The 17887-nt window shown below is 34.8% G+C and overlaps 2 protein-coding genes across 5 annotated transcripts; one reads left to right on the top strand and one right to left on the bottom strand.

The window, feature by feature from the left end:
* Positions 1–414: 414 nt before the first annotated feature.
* On the bottom strand, positions 415–3599 carry LOC128157550 (synaptotagmin-B-like). 4 transcript variants are annotated; one of them, XM_052820184.1, is made up of 8 exons: positions 3538–3599; positions 3249–3348; positions 3120–3185; positions 2311–2580; positions 2081–2127; positions 1843–1973; positions 1164–1266; positions 415–781 (listed from the first exon to the last, which is right to left on the bottom strand). In XM_052820184.1, the coding sequence occupies exons 1-8, from the start codon at positions 3559–3561 to the stop codon at positions 614–616; spliced, it is 909 nt and encodes a 302-aa protein (XP_052676144.1). In that variant the 5' UTR covers positions 3562–3599; the 3' UTR covers positions 415–613. The 4 variants fall into 4 exon arrangements, with proteins under 4 accessions (XP_052676144.1, XP_052676145.1, XP_052676146.1 ...); XM_052820185.1 differs by having other exon boundaries at positions 3120–3166; positions 3263–3348; XM_052820186.1 differs by lacking the exon at positions 3120–3185.
* A 1310-nt stretch (positions 3600–4909) lies between these two features.
* LOC128157544 (uncharacterized) lies at positions 4910–17779 on the top strand. Its single transcript, XM_052820174.1, has 8 exons — positions 4910–5671; positions 9709–9796; positions 13150–13304; positions 13463–13772; positions 14097–14183; positions 15081–15205; positions 16063–16937; positions 17281–17779. Exons 1-8 carry the CDS (start codon positions 5542–5544, stop codon positions 17452–17454), a joined length of 1944 nt encoding a protein of 647 aa, XP_052676134.1. The 5' UTR covers positions 4910–5541; the 3' UTR covers positions 17455–17779.
* The last annotated feature ends 108 nt before the right edge of the window (positions 17780–17887 follow it).

Raw genomic sequence — 17887 nt, 5'->3', positions numbered from 1 at the left:
GAGCCAGGCAAGAGGCAACACTAATTATTTGTCTAATTATTTTACAATATGGGATTAAAATTTTCTCTGAAATTATCTTGAGAGGTCGTCAAATTTGTTTAAGAAGTCCCCCGGGAACAAAGAATCAACACAATAAAATCGTTTGTGTACCGATTGTGTTTGCAGTTAACTGAAGGGGCAGCAAGTGGTATTATAAAACTTTCTCGTAAACAACTTGAAATATGGAACAGCTAGCGGCCTCGGTTACGCAATGCATACCACCTTAAAACTGCCTCCACGCGGATTCCTTATACTTATATAAGATTTTTGCGAATTTAAGGATGTTTAATCTAATCAATAGTTCAACTTAGAAATAATGTTAGATGCAATCTTTTAATAAATTAACATGCACATGACGGAAAAGCGAGAACGCCAAAATAAATACCAAATATATAATACTCTCCATGATTTATTATAATATAACCGTTTTAACCATTTCATCTTTATATGAGTATTTCTAAATCGATTTTTGGTAATAGTTGTTATAAAAAGCTAGAAAAATACAATAACTTCCATGCCGGACAGTACCACTGTTCACATCATCATGAAACATGGATGATAGATTTCTCCCTCTCTATTCACTATGTTCAAGTTTATACCATCGTTGGAATGGCTCGCCAAAACAAAAGTCCTTCAGTTGAATAGTTGTTTGACCGATGCAGAAGTTACGGCCAAATTTGCTGTGATGCCAAGCGGCTACTATCAACATCAAGTCCCGCAGACGTGAATGGGAGATATAATACTGAAATGAAAAAAACGCAAATGTTAAAAATAATACGAAACTTAATTTTACTTGCCGGAGCAATGTGACTCATAGGCCCTTATTTAATCAACATACTGCAATACAATTGAATGTGATGGTCATGCGACATTTATCATTTCAATGTTTGCATGTAAAACGATTCTTTGTTAAAATAATACAATATTACACAATGTTTTAGTGAAAGGTTGAGTGAAATTTGGTTATGACGTCATAAGTAAAATGGATGACCCGCCTGATTGCAGTATGCCTTAATTAATGATAACACACTTGGATGAGTTGAGATGAACAAAATGTTTTTTTGATTTTCATTTAATTAATGAATATTTCATAGATATTTTGTGACAAAAAATTTAAATCTTACCCGAAATTTTTCATAGAACTTCGGATTTGTAGAACCAGGCATGGTTCTTGTTTTCTTTTTGCCATATTTGATGTTTGCAGTTGTCAGGTACGATTTCACATAGCTATGAAATACAAAACAATCTGGTGTTTGAGTAAATGGAATCCAAACGTGTTGATATCAAATTTCAATAAATTTAGTAAATTAATTTATTATACTTTCATGTTAAATACTGAAATCTGATTGGTTAAGTCGTAGTTGGTAATTCGTTCTATTACGCTCAGCGTTAGCAACACACTTGGCAACGGGTAACACAACGAATTGTTACATGCACGTAAATTATGCGCGTACGGTTCGCCGGAGAATTCACTTCATTTCTATATAAAAGCAGTAACATTTTCTTTAAAATTAAGACATTCAGTATAATAAAATAAATAGTGCCTGTTTGGGAGGGTAACTGTTGAAATTGACACCCCGAGACAGCGTCGGTTGACAATGGTTGTCTCGGGGTGTCAATTTCAACAGTTACCCTCCTAAACAGGCACTATTTATATATTAGTCTTTCATCCGCTGCAAATAGTTTGCTTCATATCGTCTAGTTGGAGCAGATCTAACTTTACTTAGGTTAAAAAAAATTTTCAGATTAAACAACTTTTTGCACATTGAAACAGAATCTCACCACTGTTTATAAATTACTCACGGATTTAATTTCTGTTTCTTCAGAGAAACATGTACTTTCGGAAGTTCTCGGCACTCCATGATGGTCACATCTAGACTCTCGGAATCGTTGTTATAATTCAACCCAAGGCACACGGCGCAGCCATTGTTGTCCTATTTGTTGTAAAAATAAAATTATATACATGTATGGTAATAACACAAAAAAATCTTGTGTTAATATGCCGTTTATTTAGTTAACAAGGTGTGAATTAAGAATTTACCTCTTTTTCTGGTGTTTCAGGATCCTTATTTTCGCTTACGAAACAATCTGTAATATTTTTTGTAAATAAAAACAAAACATACATGTATTTCAATAAATTCAATTTATTTTTCCAAATATGTTACACTACGGTATATTTTAAAGATGGCTTGTAACTTTTATAGCTGATTTGTTGGCAACATATATATTTTCACTCAAATAAATCAGAGAGTTCGGCTATCATTTTATCACCTGCTACTTCTTCGCTCAGAACGTCATCAAAAGAAGAAAGCACATCGCCCCTGCTCCTGATTTCGTCGTTACAGCAGATCTCATCTTTACTCCAGATTTCTTCCTCAAACTGGGAAATGCAACAGCTTTCTTGGCCGTCTTCATAGTCTTCGTTTTTCTCCCGATAAGAAAGTTCTGACTCATAAAGTGGCGCCTTAGACGTCATCGGTTGCCAGATGGTGTTTGTAAATGAAGTCATGTAATAGCCCGGGTCCCCAACAGTTCCCGAACCTGACAGAAAAAAGATTTTAGAGAATTTTGAGAATCATTGGATTTCTGTTTCTTTAATGAAGTTTCTTATGAAACATTCTTCCAAATGCAACCATGCTTTGGGTATAGTTGACTGACTCCATATATTCTACTGATATGTTTTTGATAATTGTCTGAGCTTCGCTTTATAGATAATTTATTCACAAAAATTTCAATCATACGACTTAATATTAGATAAAATTAAACTGACTTGATTTGCTAAAAGAGTGGGCTCGTGATGGGAAATGCAGCAATTTTGCATTTATCTCCGTGTATTTAATGCAACGCATGCAAATTTTTAGCATATGTCGTCAATGCTATTTTTTTTAAATACTGAATTTAAACCAAAATGTAAACGCTCGTAAATGTCATTACAAAAATTATATCGAAAAGTGGTGAAATAAGAATTATATGGAAAAGTAATTACATGTACATGTACTTCATAGAAAAATTGCATAGTTATATATATTTTGAATAATAAAAACAATGTGAATAATTACCTGTATAATAAGAATAATTACCTGTATAATTCCACAGAAGAAGTTCCAAACACCAGTCCATGGTCATACTGAAATAATTTTGAAAACCTTAATTCAAAAGATTTCAGCATTTTCAGCTCGGATTATTTTTGTGAATTCTGAATGATATACTTGTGACTAGTGACCGCATCTGTCTTGGTAATTTCAGCCTGTCATCACCGTGAACTTTAGTGTTGTTGTATAGTCCTGTGGTGAACAGGGGGGTCAGTGTCTGATGATACAAAGGACGAGTTAGAGCAAGAAAAAAAAGAACAGAAAACACATGTAGAAGCACGTTTTCGAAAATGGAGCAAGCGGTTTATATTACTCTTACATGTTAAAAAATAGTTTTAAAAGGTTGACCCTTGTAACGCATAAACCCAATGGGTTTAGTATTCAAAAGCGAGGGAAAATATGTTACCATAAGCTGCAACCATCGAACCATTTATGTAACCATTTATGCGTAATGATCGTCTAAAAAATAGTTTATATATTTCACTATCGTCTTTGGGGTTTTTTTTCTCTCCCTTTTTCATGTTCAATAAAAGAAAACATACAGAATTCTGCCACTTGTACATTGCAATCGGAAGTGGTAACTAACGACTCAGAAACGTGTTTGTTTCCCTCCGCCAACAATGTTGTAAATTACACGAACCTCAGGAATATTTACAGCCTTTTGATTTATTTCATGTTTTCCTATTGATGATTTCAATCACTGTTTTACGATAACAACAATTAAAGAGTCGTAATTATAAAAATGAGGTCGGTCGAATTGTATGGGAGGTGAAGCAGAGAGGATATTAAAAAGGGAAAGTAGGCTTGTTTTTGCATAAAAAGCGTATAAATTTTGTTTTGGATGTTTTATGTTTTAAATTTGGCCTACTGAATATTTACCGTGTCGTTACCACCTTCACGGCCCCATATTTTATTACAATCAATTTCAACATTGGTGGGAGACGAGTTAAGTGTAAACGTACGAGTTGGGTACGATCACATGTGATCACACCGTAATTGTCGTGAAAATTGGATAGAGAGATCGTGCGCGGATCCGGAAAGTGGTCCTAGGGATAAATTTGTTTGCAAAAGGGGGTGAGGGTTGGTGGTTTCCTAGGCCAATTTTTGGAAACTTATTGTAAATTTTATGAGTTTGAATTTTCCAATGGGAATCCTGTATCCCCCCCCCCACAACCACCACCCCTCCCCACCACCACCAAAAAATAATAATCACTGGATGGTTAATTGATGGATAAAACAATTTCAAACTTCAATTGCAAACATTTCAAAGCAAGCATTTTTAACAAAGGTTAAATGATGTAAATGACAGAGTCAGATCTGGTTTCTCTCTTCATCCCTTCTGTTTTGATTGTTAATTCTATTGTATGGTAACTGGGAAAATTTGATTGCAATGTCAATGTAATTACTAAAATCTACAAATAACCAATTCATAGAGGAACAAGGAAAATGCTGGTCAAACCATTCTACACTTGTTAAGTAAATGGCGATGTCCATGTACAATGGAAATTGTGTTGGTCCTTTAAATAACCTCACTTTTCAATCAAACCAAACGGTCCTGCTTTCCGCAAACATGGGCCATTTTGTAGAGCCATTGTTTGTTCATCTTAACGAGGGAATGTTAAAAGACTCTCCGATTCAATAACTCTGTAAACCTGTACACAGACTTTCCTACACATTTTGGAGCATATTTACTTTCTCCAAATAAATTCTAATATTCCAAACAGATTTTATTTACATCAATGTGACTGATTTCTCAATTAGCCTAGATCTGTTGGGAGTTTAAACCATTTGCGTCAGGATCATGGAAAACATTAATCACAAATAGAATCGCGCGCAAAAATTCACCAGAAAAAAGGGCGATACCGTATACCTTGTGTATATATATGCAAAATATCTCACTTTATAAGTGTCTGGATTTTTAAAATACACGAGAAAGGATATAAAAAAAAATTCTTATCTGTGTTGGCTTCGGGCTCATAGGTAACAGGAGAAAAATTATGATGAGTTGTTAGTATAGTGTTTTAACTGGAATAGAGAACCGAGATTTACCTGAGAGGGGTGGTCCGATACCTACGTATAATTCCCTACCAAGCGATGATCGTAAATCAATTAACGAGTAGGATCCGCATCTCATCGATTGGAGAGCGGGATACTTGATTTGGAATTAAATCTGTTTGCGGGCTGACATAAAAGGATAAACATCTTCAAAAGTTCTCGGACAAGAACATAAATGTATTATTGCACGGTTATGGTGAAGGCACGAGGGACGAGGGAGGAATTAACGAGACGCTGTATTGATTTCTGATGCTAATAAAGTCAAGAGGAAAAGAAAAAAAAAAGCGGAGTTAGTTTGAAACTGTTGATACTCGTTGGACGAGGTGAGCGTTTATCACCTTTCTCGTCTTTCAATATGTCGAACACGTATGAGAAAGTCCTGAATGTGATATCCAAACCGCCGGCTTTCCGACAGGACTTTGAGATCCAAACTCTGATGCCATGGCTCAGGAAACAGTCGCAGTTATTTTCACAACTCAGAACCGGTAAGGGAAATATACGGTAATTTGAGACAAGAAAAAAAAATCAGGTGATAAAATCGTTGCGCTAAGAACTGATTGTTTTTGGTGATCAAATCGTAAAATGTAATCATAAAATTAAATGTGTTACATTTGGAGTCTCTAGTAATTAGAAAAGTTGGTTTGAACTAGCTTGAAATAAATTTTACTCAGTTGATGCAAGTATTTTATGGATAAGCTGTATTGACAAATCGACAAATTGCGTTAAAATGTCGCATTATGTTTATTTTCAATTAAACTGTTTTGCAAAAGGGTAGATATAGCTACACGTATATTGGAGTATAAATAATTTTGAATGGAAAACACACCGTTCTTCATCTTGCAGTCTGAGTGTTTGATTTTTTAAAATTATAATACATGTAATATCAGACTGCAACTTTTCATTTGGAACATGCTTTTAAATCAAAGAAATGTAACACTGCACCGATAAACTTTGTTATTTTCACTTCACACTCGTTGAACTTCCATTCTAGCAAAACCACTAATAGCAAGAACAAACATATATACCTAAATGTAATAAATAGCAAAAACAAAACAAATTCGAGCAATCTAAGAATATAATTCAACGGCCCTAAACAGGGCATACTGTGGGGGCGATGGGGGGCACCGAAGGTATGAAACTAATCCCCTCTTAACTTCTTTGCTATTTGTGTGTTTATGTTTGAATGAATGTAAAAAGAAAAGCTATGGTCTTTATTAGATTTTTATTCTGACAATGTTTTAACAAAAACAGTTCGTGCTGCTTTTGATCTCGGGACTTCAACCCTTGACTAACAGGCCCTTGTACCACATTCTCATCCAACTGTTCGATGATAAATCCAAGCATTCTCTGCCCTTGTGAAGTGTTTGTTATTTCTTCGCAAATTGAAATCAATTTAGAATTTTTGTCTCAAGCGATAAAAATTTAAAAGACCCTGCCATTAACTAGAGGAAACGGTACAAGGTTGACAGGAAAAGGACAGAAGTGTTGTCATGTTCATCTCAAAACAAACCCCTCGGTCATATTTTATTTTCGAGTGGCTGAGAACAAGGCTTTCGCTATTAAGAGGGCAAGTTTTTTTCATTGTTTTAAAATACAACAATATTACATTTATAATGAATGCGTTTTGTAAAGGATATGTCGGTTGATTGAGAATTGAATGAGTGTGCAAATGTCTTAGTCCTATTTTTTAAAAACTAAAGTACAAAAAATACAGCTAAAATCATTCGCATTGCAAAGGACAAAATTTCAATTCACACAGAATTTTAAAGGAGTGTATTTGATGTGTGCATTTTTGATTTCACCTGAATGTATTAAAATATTATGAACATTACAATCGCTTATTATTCAAATTTTCTCAACCCATTCTAGCTCTATCATATAAATGATCGGAAAAGCCCTTTTATATTTTATGTAGAATTTTTTTTATTTTTCATAATAAAAATCGAACAAACGTGATTCACGCGGATTAAAGAAGCTAACGGGGGAACTATATAGTTTATGCATATTTTACAACACGAAAAACACATATAGTCACATGAATGTTTTATCAACAGTGATAGGAGGTGAGGTTTTATCTTAAATTGTCAGGAAATCTCTCAACGGTGTTTTTTCCGCGACAATAGATGATAAAATACCCGAGTAAAGTCAGTGGGTAGCGAGGGTGCTACTGTCATGGTCCATTATTGTGTGCAGGGTGCTTTATAGTAATCTCTCACCCTTACATTTCAATGAACATTCTTACCGTGTCAGACTCTTTTGTTCAGCAGGTATCAGATATACCGTTATGAATGAGAAAATTATCAGAACACACGTACACGTATACCTGTATGGCAAGTGACAAAACGAGAGAGAGAGAGAGAGAGAGAGAGAGAGAGAGAGAGAGAGAGAGAGAGAGAGAGAGAGAGAGGCTATCTTCTTCCCTTCACCTGTTTGTAACAATTTCAATAAGTCAACAAGCACACGATTTGATGATTTTTTTTATCACGGGCAAAAATATCAAATTGAAATTTTTTTTAATCTTGTTATATTAAGAAAACGTCTGATAGAACCCAAAGGCGACAGAGAGGGGGGCATTCCGAGCAGAGACGTTTTCTTCCGTGTGATTGACTGAAATTAGATTATTGAATATCATTGGGTAGACACTGACACTAAGATCGTTATACAATAGATAGGTAAACTAATATGTATACGACCTCGAGACTAAGTACCCATTATAACAAGGTAATTGATACACACCCGGTATTCATCGTTTATAAATCTCAATGCAATGTTTTTGTTAGTTCATTGGGTTTCTTGGGGGTGGGGTGGGGGATTATTCGAATTCTTAGGTGTGTCTTGCTTATAACTAGTTGTTGAAATTTTTCATCATAAGGTGATGTTAAAAGAAAAGTTAATGATAAAAATTGACTGTCGTAGTATAGCAACTCTTAATGACCCCCCCCCCCCCCCCCCGCCCCGAGGAAAGGCCCAAGAACACATTTCCCGCTCAAGTTATTTAATGAGGGGTTAAAGAAACGGTTTGTCACATAATTATACAGAATGTAAGTAAAGTTATGCACAAAGAATAAAAACTGGAACATCGATAATAAATTCTACAACATAAACGTGATTTATTCGATTTGAATTGAACTCTGTCAAAGACCTAAATTTATCGAGATGGAAATTTATTCATAAGCAAATATTTACCTTACACATTTAAAGCTGGCACTATAAAAGATGGGCTGACCAAAACACTTTTGTGACACATGGGATCAGTGTCAATATATTTCATAAATGGCTGGTGTTATAAACATCAATTTGGCGCAAATTAGAGAGTTGAACTTGAAAGTTTATGATTTGAATCGTTACATACCTAAACCCCCTCCACCCCCAAAAAGTGCACGATATTTTGAAAACCATTGAGCATGCATTATTTGTTTGTTTTTATTTTCATTTTGCAAAATACGAAGAGGATAAATCATGTGTTGCAATATGTTATATTAGTAATTATATTCAAAAAAATTTAGATAACAGCTTCCAAGGTACAAATAACGATGTATCACAAATCATGAAGGATTCTTTTTATCTCATGTTTTGACGTGAACTTTTTAATGTAAACATCGTTTCACGTGGCTGGGTGTTATATCAAATTTCATTACATGAGCAATATCCAAGCAGTCGCGATAAACTGTTATTATTGAAAAGAAGTATACCTTTTCATGGATAAAGTGTTTGGCGCTATGTGAGGGTGCAAAAGTTAATATAGCTGAAGTGCATACAAACAAAAACCCGCCTCTTAACTTCGACCATAAAACCCATCCATATCCCTAAAAGAAATTAGGACTCAATATTAGAGACATAAAACCCCCAAGTCTGTACCATTTTATAACCGGCCATAAATTTGTTCTTTGAGGAATCTGTGAGAGATACGATAGAATCTTTACTTAAGTTATGTAAAAGTACAAGAACTTGGTTGTGCGTCGTTTTTAATTTCGTCCCTTGAAATCCAATGACGAATTTATATTGCACAGTTTTTTTTAATTCAACAGATATATTCAATATTAAGGGGTATTTAAGATTTTATCCCCGAGGGTTTTAAAGTTTCAAATTCATGAACAAAATTTCAAAATGACTTTTATGTTGCTGGGGTTTAAGAAATCCTTGATTTCTCAATTAAGATACATTATGATGCTTAGGACGTCATAAATGCAGGTTTTCAGGGATCAAATCGTGAATTATGCATCTTGTACTGAATTTCACCCCATGAAGACGACATTTTATATCCGATAACTTTTATTTTTCAATAAAACCCCCCAAAAAGCATCGTAAAAATCGGTTCTTTAATATACGTTCTTGACAAAATAGATAGAAATGGAAGGCTTTCCCATGGATTACACTAATATGCGTTGAAAAATAAATTAAATCCTATTGTTGTTTTGTTTTCTTTTTCAAACAAGTGCATGCAGTTCAGCACGTTTGATTTCTTGTGCATTTATTTTGTCAGATCGTCTGTACTTTATGGGAAATGTTTTCATCATTTCAGAATATTTGAAAGATATAATACGAAACTGCGGACAAGTCACGTTCAACAAAGATGACATCATCATCAAGCAAGGAGACCAGGGAGACTGGTATGAGAATTTTTTCTATTTGAACCCCCCCCCCCACCCTCGACCCGCCCCTTTGCTCAAAAAGGCACGAATTTTTATTATCACCTAATGTTGCTAATACCGAAGGAATATACAGTTCATAAATTGGAAATTTTAAGATGATTTGAAGAATCATTGCATGTACAAAGATTTTTTTAGTCTTTTATTTCTGAATTAAAATTATTGATTTGTTTAAAACTTAAGGTAGATTTAATTGAATCAAAAGGACTAGGTGATTAAGTCAGAGATAAATGAGACCATGAAAAATCACATACATGCATATCCCTCAATGTTTTTGGCGTAGACCACGATTCATTTATTTTCATAATTATTTTTTTCTTTAAAAAAACTCATGCTTTTGTCTTTATTGTATTACTGTGCTACATGAAAATACCAGTATAAATATATTATATCAGACAACTCGTACATTAATTCTAGATACTAGTTATAAAACGATAAAGACGCTGGCGAGAATTTTATTAAAAACATAACGAGAGGGAGATAGCTAAACGTCATTCAAATACTAATTTCAAGCCTCGCTTGAAATTCTTTGAAATGACACCAGCAAATAAGTCGTTGTTTTGTTAAAATAAAACAAACTTCAAATAAAAGTGCAACCACTTGACCCCCACTAGCGCCGGGGTGAGGCACTTTTAGAAGTAGTCCAAGAGGAATTAGATGAATGGTACCGGGATTCTCGAGTATTCATTGATGTGGGACAGTGTCTTGATCTGAGGTCTTTACCTATAACAACCTATCTCGATCAGTTTAAATATTTGTTCTATTTTTTCTTTGCTTATCACTTTCACGCTATTTGCACTTTCCATTTATAAAACAGACGTAGTGGGGATAATTTACCATAAAGGAGGGCCACTTTGCCATTTTAAGAATTTTGAATGCTGATATTAAAGATAAAATCGACCCATTATGTTCATCGTATCGTACAATGATGTCACATAAAAAACTGTTGCAATATCAGAAAGTACATAGTAATTTTTACACAATCATTCGAGACATTCGTTAGATGGTTCCGCTCTAAATAGGCTTACACAAATAAAATGATATTTTAAAAGTGAACGTGTTCTATCCTAGTTATTTGTGTATCTCTGACTAGTTTGAAAAACGATCTTATTTGCTTCAAAACGGGTCTAATTTGCCTCTAAAATAATCCGAACTATTCAAAGCTATCAATTTTGTGTACCAGAAATCCGTGATCGGCATTCAACATCAAATACCTGCACACCTGAGGCATATATGATAGGTGATGCAACTAAGGTAATATTGTGTGAGGATCAAACACCGGTGAACATGACTAAAAACCCAATAATTACCATAGATCTAAAATGCACGTATCAATACGTTTGTTTTGAACTGGTATTTCCAAATGAATTATCATGAATTTCATAACATCATACTTTTACTTTCATCCGTAATGTTATATTTAGTAATGTAAGGAGGCGTATGCTGTAGAATGGTACATTTAGTATATAATAGGGAGTGATAAGTACAACTGCAGATCAAAGATATTAAAGTTCATTGTTAATACCACCATTGCTTTCTATGAAATAATGGATCTCTTAAATTGCTATTATAAAATGTATTCCCTAATAAATACATTTGACTTCAGTAAATTTGACTTGTCGGTTAATTATCATCTCAAAATGGGTACAAATGTACGTAAAACATTCTGTTCAACTTTTAGATTATCTATTTTCACTTGACTAATGTAAATTACACTGATTATTAATGGGTTAAACAATTTGTTATTTACTGGTCACTTGTATAGGTTCAATATTGTTCAATATTTGTTAGCTAACGATTGGGCTTAGAACCTAAGTGGATCATTTGGAAACATAAGTTTTAGGTTAATAACGGACAACCTAAATCGGTCAACTAATTCGTTGCTTTGGAATGGAATAGGTTACCAGTAGGACGAAGTCATTTTGAGGCCCTTGGTTCATTTACTCTCAATGTTTGATTTTCGGAACTCTGACAAGTTTTAATGTTTCTCGCATGATAATGACAAGTAAACGAAAAGTGCGATCACCCCCACAGTAATTCAGAGACCCTTGACATATATTCTTTCAGTTGCAAAAATAGTTTTTCTTTTTGCCCCCCCCCCTCCCCCTCCCCCCAAAAACCCATGTTATTTGCGATGATGTTTTACTCCAAATCGTTTGAAAATACAGCATTATAAACCAATATAAATTTTACGATAGGTTTAATCTAATAAATAACCCAATTTTCAAGCATTAGGATTGTGGGCAATTTTTCAATTTGTCCGTATTATCCTTTGGGATATCGATGAAAAACCTTTGATCCGACCTCAAAAAGATATTATTATGCTCAGGTCATAAATTGTATTTATCAGATTCAAATTTTTCACCTTGGTGTTATGTTTTATATGGGGTACATACATAATTCGTCCATAAAAAGTGTTCGAACGATAAGGACTTTTATTATCTAAAATCTACATACATTACAATGTAGTTATCGGTTATTATGTTCTATCCTGGATTTTTCATAAATCTACAAATACTAACCATATAAATTTATGAATTTTAATGACAACTTGCAAGTGAACATTTTAAGAAAATATTGGTATATATTTCCCTCATATTTTAGAAAAAAACTTGAATCAATATTTTAAAAAAAAGGTGTATATCACAGTTTTGAGAAATTTTGTAATGGTACTGGGAAGACACCCTGAAAATCGACCATCAGGAATTGACGTCATTGAGTTTTGATTTTTAATAAGTGTTCGATTTTTAATTATTTGATTTTGGTCACACTTAAACCCAGCATGGTATAAATATTTGTCATTGATATTTAGTTAAGTGTTTTTGGCAAACAATTTTTGCCTGCTTTGAAAAGATTTATAAATATTTGCCAGTTGAATTAAGAATAAGTCCTTTTATTATCTTTATTTTGCTTTTCTTCATTAAACGTCATTTGATTTCATATCATCTGACGCAATCAACTTAATCCGATTACATTACTCTTCCTTTCGATTCATTTATGTATTTTGCTGTTCACACAAAATTTAAATTAATATTTGTCGTATTATTTAGTTTGAAGATATGTACACAATTTTCCCTCTTGTCTCCACTATCGTACACTTGAATTCAATAATATTTTGATAGTAATGTCTCTCAAGAGAATTTTTTTTTTGGGGGGGGGGGGGAGGGGGGTTGCTTATTTATACATTTTGGGGGGAGCGGGATGTGGTGGGGTAGCGGTTTTTTTTTAAATTGTTCTTGTTTGTTTGATTTTTTTTACCTGGAAATAAAGAGATATCTTCATCTCAAACAAGATTTGTTTTCTCGACTTTTCAGTTTCTACATGATCCTAGGTGGTAAAATTTCCATCTATGTACTGAACAAGAAGAGCGAGGAGGGGGATGAAACCGTACCCCTGGACCAGATAGGGGCCCTCAACGAGAAGGGTCAACTCGACAGGTCAAAACTAGGAATATTTGTCACTCATCTAGGTAAAGATCGCAAAAGTATACGAATGATTGTCAAATGATTGTGACGATTTCAAATGAATTTATATTATGTCGATTTTGGTAAGAATATGTATTTTGGTTTCTTTAATGCAAAGAATTTTACTAGATTATGATGTAAAGAAAGACTTGTCCATTTTCAGGTACAGGAGTGCCGTTCGGAGATGTGGCGTTAATGTCCGAAGACTGTGTCCGGACGGCCACGATCATTGCCGAAGAAGTTACGGATTTGCTCGTGGTTGACCGGGCCTTGTACAACCGAGCCGTCAAAGAGGTGCTAGCCAAGGAATACGAGGACAAGGTAGCGTTTATCAACAACAATCCCCTGTTTTCTGCCTGGACTCCCCGCTACAAGAAACAGCTGACCATGGCGATGTACAAAGAAGAGTTTACTTACAATACGACTCTGGTAAAACAAGGAGATCCCGTAGAAGTTATTTATTTTCTAATAAGGTATGAATCATTTCTTCGCCCCTTCTTTAAAAACGTCAAGCATCACTAGCAGATGACAAAGTCATAGTCGTTGCGAGCCAAAACGAAAAGAAATATTCTAGCGTTTCCTGTAGATATAGAATTACTGAGCTGGATATACATAAATTCGGTTTTGAATATATTTTATACTGGTATCAGAAATTTACATCATAAACCTAGGGTTTCAAAATTTACTCACTCGATTTTATAATCAATTTACCCATAAAGTAAAGTTAATTCAAGCTGCCACGGCAAAAAATTCAAATTTTGTTCTGGAAGTTTGCATGCCTCTTCTGTCTTTTACAGAGGTCACGTTGAGCTGCGCACTGACCCCGCCATGCATCCAGTGCAGTACCCCAAAATCTACCTCGATACCATGAACGAAGGGGAAAGGTAAAACCAAAATGCTTCAGCAAGTAGAACAACAAGATTTAAATTTAAAGATAAAGAACAAAGAACTTGCCAGCCAATTACGGTAGTGATTGCTTACTGATGCTGATTCTTTGATTCTGGAAAATGAAATATACACTTGTCAGTTGAATTAATATACACACAAGCAAAAATAAATGTATTATTCCAAGTTCTGACAACAATGTAAGATGCCATCGCATGAAAGAGTAGGAAGCTACCGGTATTTCAAACAAATCAGAACTCCATACGCAGTACATCGATCATTATATTTCTTCAAATCTCTACAGCCTTTTAATTGAAAATTGTCGATGTGGTTCAATAATTATTTCCTTTCTATTTGCCCACTGTCGTTTGATGTTTGGACCCCATTGGTTTGTTCCCTGGCAACTGTTCATATCCTCCATATGTTGGTATCTTTGCGTTGTTTTGCAATTCTACACCCTCTTTTAAGGTCATCCGGAAATAGCGGTGATTAGCAGTTCCGCTTTCTGCATTCATGTTATACCTTTACCTTTGAATATTGTTTAAAGAACTTAAAAAGTTCGTAGAACTGATCGAAAATGAAAGAGTGTGCACTTTTCAATAAAAATACTTTTTTGTGTATCTTAACACCCATTCAAGAATTTTGCAGATTTTTTTTCTTTCATTTTATGAAGGTGTTTAATTTTCCTTTAAACTTTTTTCACTGAAAGGTTTCAAAAGAAAACTCCATATACATGTTTATTTACAATAAATGTATGTTGCATTCCGAAGTTAGGTGCTATGCATTTAATGTTTCAATATCTTTAACCACGCTCATAAGAGGCGGCGTTTTGAGTTTTGCCAATTGTCTGCTAAATTTGTACAGGCCTTGCCAATGCATTCTTTTTCTTTTCATAGGTTATTACGAAGGGACAAAGTTCGACCCCCTACGGAACCCCACTACAACAATAGTACTCAGCTCCGGAAAAAGGAGAACCACAAGCACGTGAAGATGTTCCTGTTGGGTCGGAACGAGAGCGTGGGTATGTACCCCGTATACATCTACGTCCATCCAGCAACAATCACGTTGTTTCTATTCCATATGGTTTACCATTGCTGCGTCTACAAAGCCATATGGTTGTAATTTGTATTCGGTGTTGAATCTGCTTTGTTGCTGAAGTTCTCCGCGTGAAAAAAATGTGACATAATAATATTGAATAAACTTATTAGAAAGTCCTCGCATTGACACTCAATTAGAGAAGGGTCTAATCATCAGTCAGATAAATATGTCTCAGAACATGGGCGATTCGTTGTATTATTAGCACAAAACTTGCGTTGCCTTTCACCAAGCATGATCTCATGAAGTACAAATAAGCAATACCACATGTAATTGCAATATATTACAATATGTCCATAAAGCATTAGATATATGCAAAAATACGTCGAAGATGCTGTGATTCTGTATCCTATATATCTGTACGCAGCGATGTATTAGGTTCACTGTACCTTCAAATGGTTTCTCATATCAACAGAAAACGACTTTATCAATAAAGATAGCATAATGCATAAGAAGTATAGTTATTATAAATCAAATATGCTAATGATAAGCAATTTGGAGAAACAGATAATGATTTTCTGAAAGTGAATTCAGCTAAATATGAACAAAATTTGAACTCAGGATCTGCGGTTCACAAGCTTGATATTTAAGCTACTCAGCTATGATGATATTCAAATCGATCGATACAATCCCCTAACCCCCACCCCACCCCGCAAAAAATGATTATCATCCTGTAACATAGATTCCGTAAAGAGCCTGTCGAAGTACAATTATCCTTAAATTTTGAAACATTGCTTTACATTACGAATCACGTTTGGTAAAAATTATACTTTTATTTTACAGGGGAGTTAGAGATACTTTTAGGAATGGACACTTACATGCAGACGGCCGTGTGTACGGAGAAAGTGGACGTGTTAGTGCTAGAAATGAAACATTACGAGAGACTGTTCGTCAAGCGACACCAAAGGACTATAGAAGACATGCGCAAGATCCTGGAAGTCAAGCTGGAGACCAGAATGGACCTCCTCGCCAATAAATCCGAAATTCCATTTCTTCCTCGCGTGAAAACGAAACTAAACATGATGAACAACCCTCAACCCGTGGCTAAAAAGGAAAAAGAGCTTCCATCCAAGAAAATGGCGGAGAGAGAGTTTCTGAACCATAAAGGACCACTGATTGATATGTACGGTCCAGGGAGTGTGTTTTATATGATACGTGTGCGCGAAAAAACTAAAGTTAAAGGATTTGATTCCAGGGATAAAAGAAATAATAAGCATATCAATAATAAGTCCAACGAAAATGAACACTTACATGCAATCAAGGTTCCCCAGACTCTTGTGCTAGCCGCTCAAATGGCAGGGGCCAAAAAAGACAAAGAGGTGCTATTTGATAAACAGGACCTCGATACTACCTCAGTTAGGACTGTCAGTTCAAAGGGAATTCATTTCGGTTCAAAGTCTTTCCGCAGAGTTCAAAGTGCAATCAAACCAGACGACGAAAACATGGTGGTCAATTCAGACAATTTTCGGGTCGAAGACGACCAGGAGACAATTAGGTCATGGCCGCACGAGACTCGGTACGGAACTTCTGTGTCTTTCATGGACGCCGAAGATGACGTCACTTTGTCAAAATTGGAGAGCAAAGTACGGAGCTGGTTGAGCCATGGAAACCCCAAGAGTGGGCCTCAAGTAGCTCAGCTCCGGCGCCTTGCTGTGGAGGTGTGTGTTTTTAAACGCCCATCCAAGTCACCATATATTTAGATGTATTCTGAAAAGCTATAATGTAATTGACATCCATGTAAACTGAATCTTTAGCTGTTTTTTTCTATAACTTACTGATATTTCTGCGTAACTGTACCCTTTTTAATGAATAATTTTTTATCTGTGTAGAACGGGGAGAATATTCGAAAATTCGTTGCAAAGGGGTGTACACGAAGTTTACAACTATTAGTCCACTACAAAAAGATAATGATTCCACAATTGACAATATTAGTTGTTTACAATATTCAGTGTGTCTCACACAAATTTTTAATAATCCGTTTTTTTTCTTTTAATTTAACAGGATTTAGATAATGTACCAAAACCCGGTAATAGAGTAGTTGTGCACAAGCGCAGTCGATCTACCCACAGTTCTAGTAGCGGAAATGACGCAGACAGTATGGCATCCAAGCAAGAGAAAGAATCGCCTCGACAGGATGAAAAACTTGACAAATATCGGATTCTCCTTGCTCACTAGCGCATTAGCTAGCCTGAAAGATATTTACCCATTCTTATGTTATGTTAATATCTTTATATTCACAGTGATTTATATATTAACTCAGTGCAACTTTTCTGTGTTGGTAACAATTGTACTTCAACGACTACAGCATAGTTTTATTTCTCTTCTTTGATACAAATACTATAGTATTGCACAAGGACAGTAAACAAATATCGCTAATAGTTTAAGGTCAGTCTGTATAGAAAAAGAAAAAACTGGAATTTCTCAAATACAACATGTATGTGCAAGTTAATTCAATGGAAAAAGTACGCTAATAAATAAAAACTTTGATAATTATGCACATTTACTGTTTATTTAGTTATTCATCTGAATGTATGACCTGTATCTGGTGAAAAGAGAAATTAACACATAAGTTAAAATTATTGAAATTTATTAATACTAGAAAAAAATG

This window comes from Crassostrea angulata, chromosome 7 (genome assembly GCF_025612915.1).
Source record: "Crassostrea angulata isolate pt1a10 chromosome 7, ASM2561291v2, whole genome shotgun sequence".
NCBI lineage: Eukaryota > Metazoa > Mollusca > Bivalvia > Ostreida > Ostreidae > Magallana > Magallana angulata.
Note: the sequence above shows the minus strand (reverse complement) of the source record. Positions and strands in the feature narration are given on the sequence as shown.